The sequence below is a fragment of the Podarcis erhardii genome, assembly GCF_964252035.2.
Source record: "Podarcis erhardii genome assembly, chromosome: 16".
NCBI classification, from domain to species: domain Eukaryota; kingdom Metazoa; phylum Chordata; class Lepidosauria; order Squamata; family Lacertidae; genus Podarcis; species Podarcis erhardii.
Window position 1 is genome coordinate 19,437,289 of NC_138514.1, and position 15,925 is coordinate 19,453,213.

A 15,925-nucleotide genomic window follows, 5' to 3' on the forward strand; every position below is an offset into this window, starting at 1 on the left:
CTATTAAGCTCTAAGTGCAGGAGTTAGAGGTGTATGTTTGGGGATAGTTTCTGCAGTGATTCTCTGCTTATTTAATAGGTTGCAGTGTTTTCTGGTGTTCAGCATAAACTCTTTATTCATCAGTTGCCAAATAATCTGACTAGTTTTTCTCAGTAAAATGTTACATTGCTGGAAGTAGTTTGCATTTTCCAGGCAGACTGCACATTGTGGAGCTTTTCTTTAGCCAGCATGGAAGCAGTGGTTGTTAGTTTCTTAGCAGATTATTTTTTTAAAAAAAATGTAAATGGGATGCTGAAGGTGGGACAGAACAACTTATTTCTCCTTTGCCAGGGGTTGCATTTCCTGACTTCTCTTTCTTTCTTTCTTTCTTTCTTTCTTTCTTTCTTTCTTTTTCTTTCTCCCATTGCTGCATTTGTACATTTCTTAGGGCGTTGGTGTTTGATTTATGGGTGTCCACTGATAGATGTGGCAGGATCAGTTAGTTTTTATGCATTTTTTGTCATTGCACGTACCTTAAAGATTTAGGGAAACCAGAATAGCTACATGCTGTGCTTTGTCACCAATTTCCCCCTTTTCAGTGCTCTGTTGCTGGGATTTCTCACATCAGCTTCCCTCCCTGCTCTGGGTCCCTTCAGCCCTCATCCAGTAGCCACTTTTTTCTTTTTGACAACTGAGTACATGTACAGCAAAGCAGCATGTGCTTCAGCAATAAAGAATTTCCTTTCGTGGGTTTGTGTGATTGTGGCAGAGACCCTGTGCAATCTTAGCTACTTGGCCATTGCAGAGACAAGGTTTCTTGTTTTAAGCTGTTTTTCCCTCTCTCCATACTGAACAGTCATTTATTGCTTCTCCTCACACAGCAGCCCTAAGAGAAGGAAAGAAATGTATGCAAGGAACTGGCAAAGGTAAATTTAAGCCGACGGGGGCAAACTGAAATGATAGGTTGAAAGAGTTGTGAGCAGCACTGAAACCTCTTGTCCCTGTGTATTAGAAAGATGTGAGGAAAAAGTGCAGGAAGAATCAGTTAGCAGTTTTGCTAAAACTCGGCACACTTCTTTTTCTTGGGCATCATGTTTTACACTAGTTCTTTTTTTACTTATCTACAGGTGGCAGGACCTCATAGCACGGATGGCAGGAACAGTGAAAGTTGGACGAGGTAGAAGCGTAATTCCATTTCCGCCATCTGGGCCATGCGAGTAAGTTGTGTGTTTGCTTGTGTACATACACGCAGGCACACACACTCTGGTTTTAGTATTGCTTTTCAAACTCCATACATTATAACCGGGCAGGTTCAAGAAAGAAAGAAAGAAAGAAAGAAAGAAAGAAAGAAAGAAAGAAGTTGTGGATGGTGATACCACTTTTTATGTGGTTGATTTGTTTTCTCTCTCTGGTTTGCAGGGAAGATCATGAGGAGGAAGACCAGCAGAAATTAAAGGAAGAACAAGCTACTCCCGATAGCAGCATGCAGAGTCCAGGTAAAAGTTACACACTTGGTACTGTGGCGTGAGTTACCTTTATACCTTTAATGGTTTATGGAAAATCCAAGGTTTTCTTTATTGTGAATTGTGTTTCAAGTGTTAGATGTGCACATGGCACAAAAGTCACTTTTGAGCCATGGTCCATTTATTCCTTCCAGGTTTGTGTCTCTTAATAGCCCAATGTATCTATTTATACAGTGGTGCCTCGCAAGACGAAATTAATCCGTTCCGCGATTCTCTTCGTCTAGCGGTTTTTTCGTCTTGCGAAGCAAGCCCATTGACGGCTTAGCGGATTAGTGCTATTAGCGGTCTAGCGGCTTTTAGCGATCAGCTGAGAGGCGGCTTATCAGCGGAACAGCTGATAAGCGGCTTAGCGGCTTAGGAAAGGGGGGGGAGCGAAAAAAACCCGCGGGAACTCGCAAGATTTTTTCGTCTTGCGAAGCAACCCCATAGAGAAATTCGTTTAGCGAAGCGCCTCCAAAACGGAAAACCCTTTCGTCTAGCGGGTTTTCCGTCTTGCGAGGCGTTCGTCTTGCGGGGCACCACTGTACTTTACTGTCTTCTGTCCCCATCTCCAGGACTAGAAGCATGTGTGCATTTAGCATGTTTAATAGCAATGTTTGTATTTTGTTATAGCCTTCCTAAAGCTATAGGCTAAGAGAGATAGAAATTTAAATAAGGTATTTTAAGCAGTTTTGAGTTTGCATTGATTTTGGTGGTTTGTTTGTTAGATAAAGATATGGGACTGGAGTCTCCTCTGATGGCGAAGGTTCAGTCTCCTTCAGCAGCAATGTCTGAGAAGCTGGAAGAGGAGGAGCTCCTGGAGGCAGACAGGCAGTTTGGAGAAAAACCAGCAGCAGAGTTGCTGATCAAAGAGTCCTCTGAGCACTACAGCCACACAAGTCCAGAGCACTTGTTCCAAAGTTCAGAAGAGCAATGGGCATTGGATGCACTAAGAAATTGTAAGTAGCTGAGGATGTGTGGGGCCCAAGAGTAAGTGAATGGTGGATTTGATGGTACTCAACTGTTGTCCATTGCCTCTTGAGCTAAATGAGCATCACCTACCCATTTTGGTAGAGAGAGAGAGCCAAATATGACAGAAAAGAGCTAGGTGCTGGCTGGTTGTGTGTTTTGGTAAAATACCTTTTAAAATGAAATGGTTCTTTGGTACCATCATTAGGTTGGTGAATTGGTGGTATAATTATAATATAATATAATATAATATAATATAATATAATATAATATAATATAATATGTAATACAGTTTGTCTTACAGCATGTCTAAAAACATAATGAAAACATCAAGCATTAAAAACCTGATACTGGGCTGCCTTCAGATCTCTTCTAAAAGTTGTATAATTCTTTATCTCCTTGACATCTGAAGGGAGGGTATTCCACAGGGAGGGCGCTCCCTGTTAAAAAAACTTTGCATTCTTTAAAAGCAGCAGGTAATTTTCTCCACTTCCTAGATTGCCAGTTGGTCAAGATATACACACATAGGGATAAATGATGGGCTGATAAAATCTTTTGCCTACTCAACCATGCCTTATGTCTTAGAGAGGTGTCAGGAAGGTGCAGCTCAACCACCAAAATGTGCTTTCTGATAAAACCAGGCCTAGAGCATGAGAACAAATGAAAGGCAAGGGATATGGCTGCTGTGCTCCAGGTGTCTCAGAAAAGTACCACTCTACCTAGGCTGGGAAATGGGATGAGATTTGTGGAGGAGCTGGCAGCTGTTGCCATGACATAGAGGTGCACATGGCTGCATTCAGATAACATGTCAGTCTTTGGATTATTGTCTCCTGACATGTCTCTAAAAAGAGAAAAGGAGCTGGCTGCTGAGTTCATGCCTTCTCAAGAGCACCAGTCTTTAACATAACATTTATGTGCACAGGTTAATTTCAGTCGCAGGAGATGACCTGCAGGATCTGTGATGATTTTATGTTCTCTTTCAGTGGGCTTATTGAAGAAATTGCTAATGGAGCAGCTGGGCATGTCTGAAAAGGAGTCTCCCGAAGGCTGGCAGCGTATTGCCAGGCATAGGACAATTTGTCAGAGGACCCAAGTGGAAAGTTGTGTCCAGAGAGGACTACAGTACTCGGACAATGACAAGACATCCCTTTCCGGGGCCAGTAGGACACCCTCTGGCATGGGAACAAATAATTTTGGACCTTGTTGCAGTCATCGGACTTCAAGTGAATTAATGCAACCAGGGGACACTGTGTCAAACAGCAGTCAGTTAATGGACCCCTTGAGCACAAACCCAGATACCCCAACCACCGAGCCTGAAGTGACAGGTTCTGAGGATGGTGGAGAGCACTTTTTTGATGCTCGTGAAGCCCACAGCGATGAGAACCAATCAGAGGGTGAAGTGGCGGAAAGGAAGGAGGAAGAAGAGGTGCAGTTGCGGATCTCAGGTGAATAAATCCCACAGATGTGTAAGGCTGAAATGAAATATTGCTGTAATTTGGACAGAGCTCTTAAAACGTCAGTTCTGATGGCACATATCATTGTGAAGGAAGATGTGTGCATCTGCTGTATCTCACTGGTTGTGAGAATGCATATAACCTTAACCTCCCAGTACATCAATTCTTTGGGGGGGGTGGCAGGGGGCCCACATCATCAACCATTCAAGGGCATCAACCATTCAAGAACCTCCAGAGAGGTTTGAGTCCAGTCACGTACTGAATGCATCTTAACATTTTTTGCTAAGGTTACACCAATTTCATACTTGCATGGCATGCACAGGTGTTAGGGGCAGGCACATACAGTATTGTTGCTCCCATCTTAGATGAGCTGCTCTTATCTGGAAGCATTAGTGTTAAGATGTTGTCTTCACAGGAAATTATTTGATCCTTGACGGATATGGCACAGTACAGGAGAGCTCCACAGATGAGGAGGTAACTTCGCTGGTTCTACAGTGCACTGCAGGCAACAGCACAATGGACTCTGCCCACCAACCACCACCATCTCTGCAAGACACCCGGACAGACGAAGGAAGCTTGGCATTTGCAGAGGAATTAATGGCCTCCCACTGGGAAGCTGCTAAGGAATCCTGCTCAGGTGTACTAAGGCCTCCCTTCTCTGTGGAGTCTTGTGCCCTGATAATGCATTACATCCAGAAGATAGAAGCCAACCTTGAACACTTAAAGGTACAGTGTGTTCTTGTGTAAATTTGGCTGCATTTCTTTTTTCTAAAAACATGCGTAGAACGTGGGAAATTGGGAACAAAAACGCTTCCTGGAGGACAAGGCATGCTGAGGATTTGTATGTGTTTTATTTTCTTCACTGATTTTCACTGTAGCTTTACAAATTGAGATTGGTGGTGAGTTTTGTACCCTAATTTCCACGACCAGGAGAGTTCAGTTCAGTTGAGTTTTTCAAAGGGAAAGAAATGAAAACCTTAAGGTAATCCTGGAGAAAGAGAAGGCTTCATGTGGGGAATGTGAATGAAGGGAAAGAGTGATTTTAGGATCCAGTATTGTGAGGTATCATTCAAAAGCTCAGGCAGCAAGGAGGCGGAGGGTGGAGCAGAAAATCTAGAGGCTAAGATCAGTTTCCATTTACTGAAACGAGTGTGTCAAAAGCCACAGTTTCAGGTGAGAACTTCTCTGTATCTTAGAGGCTCAAAGAGAGACAGGGACACTTTAGATCTAAAGTTGGCAAGCTAGGGATTTGGCCACAGTGAAATGAAAGTACAGGAATCAAAGTAGGGGGAAAGATGTGAAGACAATGCAACACCTTGGGAAGAAGGGCTGGTTGTTACATGACGGAACCAGGACTAGGGCAATGCTGTCAGAGGCAGGCCAGTTCCTTACAACCAACTGGATGGCTCTTGCAACTTTTTAACAGTCCCAAGAAACCAAAGAGTATTGTGCATCATGTGCGAGTCCAATATGAAGCACATTTTTCTTTGTAAATCGTGTTGATTTTTTTTAAATAATCAAGCGGTGTACACATATTATGAAATAAATAAAATAAGGGTTTAAGGGCTTATTCTCTACAATCTGTTTTTTATCCTGGCACCAACCTGAATAAAGACAAACATTGCAAGATAGAGTCCAGTGATGAGGGAATTCAGCCTTTGCTTCATCAGACTTAGGCTTGGCTTCCTGCTGCACCACAGATGGATAAGGTGGAGCAATTAATATGTTTCATTTTTCCAGGCACATGATTGCTCCTGTGAGTGATGCCATGGGCATAGGCATAGGATGTACACGTGTATTTATAAGTTACACTTCCTTCCTTGTCAGCTTTGCACTGTGGCTCAGAGATACTCTGCTCACAGATTACTAGGAATGTGGTCCTTCTGAATAAGACAGGAATTTTCACGGAGCGTGAGGTTGACATGTGAAAATGCAACATGGGATTTGACTTGAGAGTCTTCCTGTGTCTCTTCTCCATCTCGGAAATGTGCTCAGTGATTTTTCACCTTCAAGATGCTAGAAAGTGCAGAGTTTTGCTAGCCCAGTAATGATTGTGTGAGAGTTGCTTCAGGAAGATATACAGAAGGCAGACAGGCCAATGCCAAAGAGATGCTAAATTGGGATGAGTGGTGTTCCTGTCGTGTAAAAATGGCATTGCTCGCTTCTGAGGCATTGCCCTTCTGTCCTTGATGGGCTGCTGTTTTCAGCTGCTGCCAAACCTGCAAGACCTTTTCCATATCTGGAGAGAAAACAAGTAATAGCTTGAAAGAATAGGAGAGGTTCTCTCATCACTGGAGTTCTCAGTGATGGAGGACTGAATCTGTTCCAGAACTTGGCCAGACACAGTTTCAGTGAGTCTGATCTGATTGCCTGTCTGCAAGTGAGCCACAGATCAAATGTGTGTTGGGTTGTATCTTCCAGGAAGTGGAGGAGAACTATGCTACTCTTCTTCAACAAAGGCTGGCTGGAACAGCCCCCACAGATGAGCACTCAGGTATGCCTTACCCATTCCCTGGGCACCTTCTAAACAGAAATACAAGGGGAAACAGTTGTTAATCTTTCTTGCAAAAGTTTTTAGAGCTTTCACTGCAGCTCCTGAATTTTCAGGAAAAGATGCTGGCTATAAAACATTCTAATTCAATACCTGGGTTTGCTGACATGGTGCACCTTTCTCTTAGTGGATTGTATGGTATAGGAGGTGCGCCCTTCCTTGCTGCTCAGCACTCAGTCCACTGATAGTGTGATAGTTCTAAGGGCCCAATAGAAGATCAGCTGACAGCTTATTTCAGAGTTACCGTATTTTTCGTCCCATAGGACGCTCCGTCTCATAGGACGCACCTAGTTTTTTGGGGGGGAAATAAAGGAAATTTTTTTTCCCTTTATTTCCCCCCCAAAAGCAGGTCGGGGAAACCAAACCAGGTCAAGGAACGGCGCTGCGCCTCCCTGCTGCCCCCCAAGCTTGTGGGGCTGGCCGATGTCTGCCTCAGGCGGCAGGCTGCTATCCGTAGCGTGGGGAGCCCTGCGGGGAACTCCTGCAGGGCTCCCCACACTGCGGATGTCTGCCCAGCGCGCGGGGCGCTCTGCTTCAGGGCGCCCCACCCGCCGGGTGGCAGGCTGCTATCCGCAGCGTGGGGAGCCCTGCGGGGAACTCCTGCAGGGCTCCCCACACTGCAGATGTCTGTGCGGGGTGCGGGGCGCTCTGCTTCAGGGCTCCCCGCCCCCCGGGTGGCAGGCTGCTATCCGCAGCGTGGGGAGCCCTGCGGGGAACTCCTGCAGGGCTCCCCACGCTGCAGATGTCTGCCCGGCACGCGGGGCACTCTGCTTCAGGGCGCCCCGCTTCAGGGCGCCCCACCCGCCGGGTGGCAGGCTGCTCTCTGCAGCGTGGGGAGCCCTGCGGGGAACTCCTGCAGGGCTCCCCACGCTGCGGATGTCTGCGCGGGGTGCGGGGCGCTCTGCTTCAGGGCGCCCCGCCCCCCGGGTGGCAGGCTGCTATCCGCAGCATGGGGAGCCCTGCGGGGGACTCCCGCAGGGCTGCCCAGGCTGCGGATGTGCTCCCGAAGCGCCGGGCGCTCTGCTTTCAGGGTGCCCGACGCTCCGGGAAGCAGGCTGCTATCCGCAGCCTAGACAGCCCTGCGGGACCTCCTGCAGGGCTGCCTAGGCTGCGGATGTCTTCCTGAAGCCTGAAGAGCGAGAGGGGTCGGTGCGCACCGACCCCTCTCGCTCTCCAAGCTTCAGCGAAAGCCTGCATTCGCCCCATAGGACGCACCCAGATTTCCCCTTCATTTTTGGAGGGGAAAAACTGCGTCCTATGGGGCGAAAAATACGGTATTTTTCCATGTTCCAATGGTCATAATTTACAAGCTGACCTGCCCCACCCAGTGTAATATGTTCATTCTTATGACATTTTTGTAGCCTCCTATTTGTAGATTTGAAATCTCTTAAGAAGTGTACAATTCTATAGGCACTTTTACGCCTCTCCTGTATTAGTGTCAGTTAATACAGTGGATGTATCTTCCATCTCAACACCTCATGTTCTTTTTGCAGCCTCAGGGAGCAGACAAATGGAAATAATGGTTTGTGTTTTGTCTTTGGCTCATATATAACTGTTTAGTGCAGAGATGCATCTCTGTAAAGCACCAGAGCATGGATTGTGCACCTGCAATAGAAACACCTGTGCATAAGATCCATAGTGCTCGGCTGCTACTTTATAATATTGTGTTCTACTTCTTTCTTTCTTTCTTTCTTTCTTTCTTTCTTTCTTTCTTTCTTTCTTTCTTTCTTTCTCTTTAGATAAAAGTTAGTCAAGCTTCTCGGATGTTGGATGGAAGCATCAGCCTCGCATTGGCACCTGTCGGCTTCTGCCTGGACTCTTGCAGCATGAGGGCTCTTTCCGTGGACCATCCAAGTGCAGCAGAGTGGGAACTGGGGGGGTTGGGGTGGAGGATGGTTTCCTTTTAGGCCTCTGCACTAGCTTGTCAGGGAGAGGTGGTGATTTTTTTTTCTCCTCCTTTGCTACCAGTAATTCTTTTTGATTCCAAACAAGAGGAAAGAGAGGAACAAAAAGAAGAAACCAAATGTATAAAGCTTTGGGTGTAGGATATATAAAAATGTATTTAGACATATACAAAAAAAAAAATCAATGTATTTATTTGACTTCATTCCATGTACTGAAAGCACACTTTAATTTGTATTTTATTAGGCCCCAACAGCCCTATGCTCCTGGACCCACATTCAGGGCTGCTTGTGTGTGAGAGCGTGTCTTGACTTTTCACTGGATTGGATTCTGCCAGCAACCAGTCCACTGCTCAAAAGAGCTTCACCTGCAATGGTCCCCCTCCCCCTGTGTAGTGACGGTATGCCATGCTGTACACAACCAGGCACTTGAAAGGTTGGCAACCTTTGGGCTCTCCTTGCAATGGCACATGGTGCTTTGACAAGGAGATGAAAGGCTTGGGATTTTTACCTTGGCTTTGAATTCTCTTTGAAAGCAGTGAGGTGGGGCAAAGAATGTGCCTGCTAAGTCACTCCTGGTTTGAGCATCTTCTACCACTGGAGTTAGCCACAGATACTTCTGAGTAAAATCCCAGGTATGTTCGACACCCAGAGGTGTGCTTTGTTGGCCATTGCATGTGCAGGGAGAATGGGATTGGTTTGGGGTGGTGGGGTTTTGTTTTGTTTTTTGCACTGTTCGTGCCAAAGTGCTCTGAAATCACACTGGTTAGCTCAGAAGCCTCCATGGGAGCAGCTTTGCAGTATTTTTCCTAATAGGAATTCTGACATCCTTGTGTTTTGAAACTGAACCCTGTCTAAGAATGGAAATTGAAGGCTCACAGCACATATGTAAAAACACTGGACATTCCAGACTGGTTACCGGAAGTGGTACAAGGCTGGGTGCTACCTCCATGAGACAGACCGTTCAGGATGCAGCTTCTTCCTTTCATTGCAAGTGGCTGGTCTCCCCCCCCCCCCCCCCCCGCACCAGGTTCCCAAACCTTTTTTTTTTTTTTTTTTTTTTTTTGACAACTCAGATCTAAATGTGCCGAACTCTAGAAATCCCCGTAACTTGTGTTCCTTATGTTGAATGTGCTGCGAAGTGTGGAGAATTTTTCTTTTTCTTTTGTTTTCTCCCCCTCCTTCCAGCGTGAAGGTCATACTGCCTGCTCCATTAACACAGAGACACATTTCCCCTGTAGCTATAATGGCAGAGAATCAAAACGCTTGTTGTTTCCCAGTCATGCGAAACACAAACCTCTTCTTCCCTTAGCAGGCGGAATAGTAGTACTAAGAATGGGCAGGCTGTGCAAGGACAAATTTTAAAAACCTCCCCTTCCCTCCAACCGCCAACATTTTGAAACCATGAACTGATGTCTGTCAAGATGGGGAGATAAGATTTTCCAGAAGCAAGTTGTACGGATTGCCATCCCTCTTCAGTGGCAGAAAGTGCCCCAAAACCAAAGGGTCTCCTTCCATATCTGCACGAGCTTCCTTTTATCAGTGCCGTTCTGAGTGCCTCGTGGATCTGCTTGTTCCCATTTCATAACTGCTTGATTCTATAATTTCACGTTGTTTTCCATGTAAAACTTCTATTTTGCCACCTCTTGGCATTAGGAAAACTAGGTGTACCTGAGTATGGAAGATAAACATGGACCTTTTCAGATTTTAAATAGCCCCTCTTTTTTACCTCTTAGCTATGTACCATCATGTACTTTTACATTCCCTTTCCACAGCCCATGTCTAGGACGATCAAGAAATCACGCTCACAACATAGACCTCTCCCTAGCATGAGTAGCTTTTGAGCAGTGGAGAGTTCAGATTTCCACTGCAGATTGTTGTTGCCGGTCTCTTCGCTGCATTCTGTGGCAGGAGTCCCAAGATCATTGTCTGCTGTAGCACTTCCGCTATAGGTTTGACCTGCAGAGGTGTCTGGCAAGAAATTGCTTCAGCATCTTTACAATATGCCTCTGGGTCAGGTTGCCAAAATCTCCTGAGGATCAACCTGAGAAAGGAGGGCATGCAAGGTGAATGCAGGTTTTGTGGCAAAGCCTGAAGAGTTCTTAGCCATCCTTAGAGGATGTGACCATCTCAACCCCCCCCCCCCCCCGGCAAGTGAAACAGTACTGTGCTCCTGTCCTTTTGGTGGTGTTTGGTTTTGTGTGTTTTTCAGGCTTGTTCTTATGCCATGTTATGCAATCTCCTGTTAAGGGCATTATTCAGCTTATAAGAAAGAGAAGGTGGGGAGAAATGGGGATTGTCCATTGCTCCCAACACAGTATCCTAAAATCACTGGGGATGTCTTAACTCCCTAGCGTGTCTACTGTACAACAGACCCCAGGCACAGATCCATTTTTGTGAAGAGGGTCAACACTAAAATGCACTTTGCGGGGATTCCCATTGGTTTTGGGTGTGTGTGGTCCCCCCCTTTTTTAAATATACTAGAATAGCCATGAAAAATTCCAACCAAAGAATCCTTTCCTGTCCTTCATGTCTGGCTGTGAACATTCCCTTCTTTAGACTGGACAGTAGTATGGAACAGCCTTTTCTCTCTCCTTTCCTCCTCCCTTGCAAAATGAAAAACAAAACAAAACCACAGGCTGAAAAAAGAAGTAATGGAATATTTCATGGACAAGATAACATTATGTTGGCTCCACTGTCCTTTTTTGTGTTTAACCTGGATTTATAGAAGAAGATTATTGCAGGGGGTGGGGGATTCAAAAGGCAAAGGCCTCGATCCAGATGTCAACTTCCTGCACAGCCTGCTTTTGCATCATTTGGACCTGGTCTACACATGAAGCAGAATGAGTTGGTAGAATGCCAAGAGTGGTAGACTGGACTGTTTGTTCGTTTCTTTGGGTTTATTTTCTTCCTTCTGGGCTGTCCGAGAGCACAAGCAGCGCAAAGCTTTAGATGAAAGTTGGGATTTCTTTATAGAGCACTCAAATTTTCCAGTAAAAACAGAAGGGCCAAAGCAGTCGTCTCTGTTTGCAGTGCTTTTGCTTTTATCTGCTTTTAGTAACATTAACTCCAATTCTTATGATAAATCAACTCTTAACAGCCACATCTGAGGGCCTGGTAGACAGTTTCTCTCCCCCACCCCCGTGTGTTGATATTTTTAATGTTTTATCTGAGGCACTACCTATGCCTGTACCTTGTTGAGTTTATTTTTTAAAACTTGCAGACCATTCTTTCTTTGCACTGTAGGTGGGTGGAATATTGTAAAATATGGTCCCCAGTCTAGTTTGGCACTTTGTCTTCAGCAATACAGATGATGATGATGAAGAAGAGGAGTTTGGATTTGATATCCCGCTTTATCACTACCCGAAGGAGTCTCAAAGTGGCTAACATTCTCCTTTCCCTTCCTCCCCCACAACAAACACTCTGTGAGGTGAGCGGGGCTGAGAGATTTCAAAGAAGTGTGACTGGCCCAAGGTCACCCAGCAGCTGCATGTGGAGGAGCGGAGACATGAACCTGGTTCTCCAGATTACGAGTCTACTGCTCTTACCCACTCTGATTACAGTGCAGTTAATAATTTGGCTTTTAATAATTTGCATTTAATAATTTGTAAAGATATAAACTGAAACTGTGTCTTTTCGCTCATTGTGACAAGCAAGATGGTATTCTTGCCTTGGACTTCAGCAAGAAGATATATCACATAACTCGTTTTTTTAAACACTTTCTGCCAGAGTTGAGAAAGATTTGTGAGCGGTGGGATAGATAAATAATCCTGGGAAGGAGCAGGAGGGCTACTCACATCCCAGGGCTCTGCTTCCTCATCCTCCCCTCATTCTGCTTGGTGTGTAGATCAAACCTCACTGTGTAAATGCTGTAGTAAGGGAGGAGGAAACAGTACTGAGTCTTCTGTGCAGAGTTTTTAGCACAGCGGTCCTGGGCCCAGTCACCTGGTTTGACGCTGCCACCTGCTGTTAACCTACCATTTAAACATGCAAGGAATGGGGTTGCTAGGTGGCACTTGCAGACATCGGGCATACAGTACTTGTGTGACCTATTCCTGGAGTGGGAGTGGGCGGAGGTAATTCCTGGGCAATAGGGACCGTTGATTCTTGACAACCAAAGCTTAAGAACAGCTGTGGCCCTGGCTTCTTGGACTCTTCCATGGTTGTCTAAGCATAAATCTTCCAGCTTGATAGAAAGCTCCTTTTGAGGTAGAGGAAGTTGTTGGTGTTTGCTCCTTGTGTTGTTCTCATCTGGAATACTGGTGGATCTTGCATCTGATGGATGGATTTGACCCCTTGCTGTCCCCATTTCAAAAAGATCCTTCAGTCCTCCTCCTCCTCCCTCCGTCCCCAGATGCCAGCTGATAAGCCAATGGTCTCCAAAAGGGATACTGCAGCCAGAACACTACACTGCTCTTTAAGAATTAAAAAAAAACAAAAAAAAGAGTTGTTTTGAAACTTCCTTCCTACTAAAAATGTATTTTATTTGTTCACTATACAATCATATACTCCTTTTAACCGGTTTTACTTTTAAGGAACACAGGAACAATCTGGAATTTGAAAAGCAAAATGCAAAAAAAAAATCCTCTTAATACCTTGTATTTTTAACTGATCATGTTTGAATGTTTAAGAAAAAAAGAATTTATTGTTCTAATTATCCAGATGTATTGTATGTTTGTAAAATAGCTCTTATTAATTAGCGGATAAGGTGGTATGTTTCTGGAACAAAATATTGCTCATTTTAAAAAAGAGGTTTTGTTGGGTTTGTTTGTTTTTTTGGAATCTGGGAAATAGAAAATTAAAGCATTCGAATGCCAGTAAATAAGCTTAAAGGAACCCAAACATTTGACTATGGTATTTTGTTGAATCAAGCAGATTCAAGTTCACACTCCTGGAGTAGACTAATAGCCTAGTGGACCAGTGATCCTGTCTGTCTGCACTGATTTGGCAATTCCATGATAAAGAACCTCCCTTTCTGACATCTGAGGCTATCAGATCTATTCTCAGCTTATAGAGAGCACGCAACAGTCACAAAAGAATGCAACATTTCTGACTTGTCTTTTGCTTCTCAGGCACAGAACACTCCGCCCCTGCAAACAGAGGACTCTTCTGCCAGTTTCATGAGATTCAGTGTAATCCTTCAAACTAGGAGAGTTTCAGCACAAAACTGTTCATGCTGAACTGTAAAAGTGAACTGTAAAATTCGTTCAGTTTATAGATCATCCTTTTTCTAAAGATCCCGGGGCAGTGTACAACATTAAAAATATAGTTTACTACTGCTACTGCTAATAGTAGTAGTAGTAGTAGTAGTAGTAATAAACATTCACAGAAAAATAATCACAATTATCTCTTGCTTTGAGAAGGGAGCATGAAAACCCTAGTTGAAATGTCAGAGGAGAAAGCTGGATAGGGTCTTTATTGGCTCTGAATTTTTCACTTCTGGCTATTGTTGCATATTTAATTGTTTTTCCCCACCTTCCCCTTCCATGACTTGAGTTCAAATGTGACTGAATAAAGTGCCACATGTTTCATGGCCAGCATCTGGGCCAGGCATTGTGCCTGTCCCCCCTGACAAAGGGTAGTTTAAAGTTCTTGTGCCCAGTTTATCCTCTTCACTCCAACTATGGATTTATATATTTCTGTTTTGTGGATTGCTTGCCTCTACATCCAAATCTTTGGGACCATTGAAGGAATTGAAACCTTCCTGCATTTCCCAGCCGCCACACAACATCCATACAAAACTCTGCTATTTACTTGCATTGTAATTGCTAATTGGAGCTCAGTTATGCTTTTCTAGCAATGCGTTTTTCTGGATTCTGTTGTCTTGGGAAATTGTGCATTGCATTTTTCTCTTGACTACACACTTGTAATGACATTTTACTTAAGATAAACTGATGCAGATGCTGCCATCTGGGTCTTCCTGAAGCCGAGCTTCCTAAACTAAGACAGGATTGCTTTGAAGAAAAGCTTAACTCGTTAATTTGGAGGTTATCTTGTCACAGGGTGACCTTGCTTCCTATGGCCCTTCATTCAGGGCCCCTCCCTGGATGCTCAGGAAAGAGGTCATGTGGTGGGGAGTCCATGGATTATCTAGTGTCGAATACTCCAAATAGATTTGTATTTTTTCTCCATTAAGACTCAACTTGGCTGGTGCTCAGACCATGGGGCATTGGCTAGCGAAGAGTCTGTGCACTGCAGATACACTTTGGGTGGTGCAGCTTCCATAAGAAGAAGCAAACACTTGAGAAGTTTGGACAAGGACTAAAGAGCAGAGGGGTAGGAGGGAATGGGGAAGATAGCTTGGTTCTGAAAATCATGCACGTGTTAGGAAGCTGGGTGGGTAAAGCTGGGAGATAGAAGAAGTGAAAGATGACAGACTCAAAAGGCAGTGAACTGAGAAGTGAGACCCGCAGGGGTAAATTGCATTTGGACAGCTGGAATAATACTTGGGATTCTAAACAGTTTATGCTCAGTACCTTTTAAAGGGCAACTTGTATTCTCAAAGCTATGCAAAAGCTATTCTTTGTAACATTCTCCGACCCAGCTATATCAGTTTCAAAACTGGTAATTTGCAATGCAGTTAAAGAGCACAGGTGAGGAGCTATATTTCTCTGTTTTCCTATGTTCCCAGCATTATTTTGTGTTATGCAGGATACAGATATCTGTATCTTCTTATGCTTGAGGTTCTGAAAAATGAATTGCTTTATTGGATTTTGTCCTTAGTATAAGGGGACACTGGGAAGGTCCAGTAACTTGTTACATTGCCTTAGAAGCAGATAATTTCAAGATAGCTGTCATTCGTGGCGGCTAGTGAGTTTTCTGGGCCAGTCTTGCTGCCAGTGAAACCACATGCTTCCAACTTTATAAAGAAATTGACAGCATTTTTTAAAATGTTGAGGGCCTGTCTGCAGTTTCCCAGAATGACAATATTTCCTTAAATATTAATGATAGTTACTCAGTAGTAAATGCAGGCTGGTGCTTGATAGGGGATAGAGCAAGCTGCTCTGAGTTGATTTTTCTTTTTTCTCTTTTTATTACGTTTTCATTTTATAATTATTTGTTTATTTGTTTAGGTAAGCTGATGCCTCATTGAAGAAACAGATCCAGCTTTGAGTGTCCTAAATTTTTAAAATGCTAATAAATAGTTATACAAACTGTCCAAATGAATAAAGAATAGAGGGAGGGGAGGCATCCACAACTCTTCATTTTTATGTTGGCAGACTTGAGGCTTCAGCAGTGGATGGAAAACAGGAGACTAGTAAATACTTATTGAGTTACTCAGTTATTATTAATTTATTAATTTATTTGGTTTCTTACCCTGCCCTTCACCGTAAGGTCCCAGAGTGATTTACAGAGACTTAAAATTCAATATTAGAAGCAGTGTAAACAAATTGCCTTTTCAGGGATATGGTAGATCTTGAAAACATGTGTTTCCATTACAGATGGCCAGGGTACAGAGGTGTGTCTTCAGAATACAATGAAAAGTATGGGTTGTATCTAACATCTGCTCAAAGTTGAGCCGTTGAAACTGGTGGACCTAGGTTAGGCGTGCCTGATTTCAGTGGGCCT

At 44.2% G+C, this 15,925-nt stretch overlaps 1 protein-coding gene across 4 annotated transcripts in view; it reads left to right on the top strand.

Annotated features, from left to right (window-relative positions):
- The window catches only part of ARHGEF12 (Rho guanine nucleotide exchange factor 12), an 87,074-nt gene extending 73,876 nt beyond the window's left edge, over nucleotides 1-13,198 (top strand). For all 4 annotated transcript variants that reach the window (XM_081843052.1, XM_081843051.1, XM_081843053.1 and 1 more), the window contains 7 exons: nucleotides 1,107-1,196; nucleotides 1,399-1,475; nucleotides 2,210-2,440; nucleotides 3,434-3,895; nucleotides 4,320-4,630; nucleotides 6,326-6,398; nucleotides 8,195-13,198. In XM_081843052.1, coding sequence (XP_081699178.1) covers nucleotides 1,107-1,196; nucleotides 1,399-1,475; nucleotides 2,210-2,440; nucleotides 3,434-3,895; nucleotides 4,320-4,630; nucleotides 6,326-6,398; nucleotides 8,195-8,205 — 1,255 coding nt within the window. In that variant the 3' untranslated portion in view covers nucleotides 8,206-13,198. The remainder of the gene's footprint in view (nucleotides 1-1,106; nucleotides 1,197-1,398; nucleotides 1,476-2,209; nucleotides 2,441-3,433; nucleotides 3,896-4,319; nucleotides 4,631-6,325; nucleotides 6,399-8,194) is intronic.
- The last annotated feature ends 2,727 nt before the right edge of the window (nucleotides 13,199-15,925 follow it).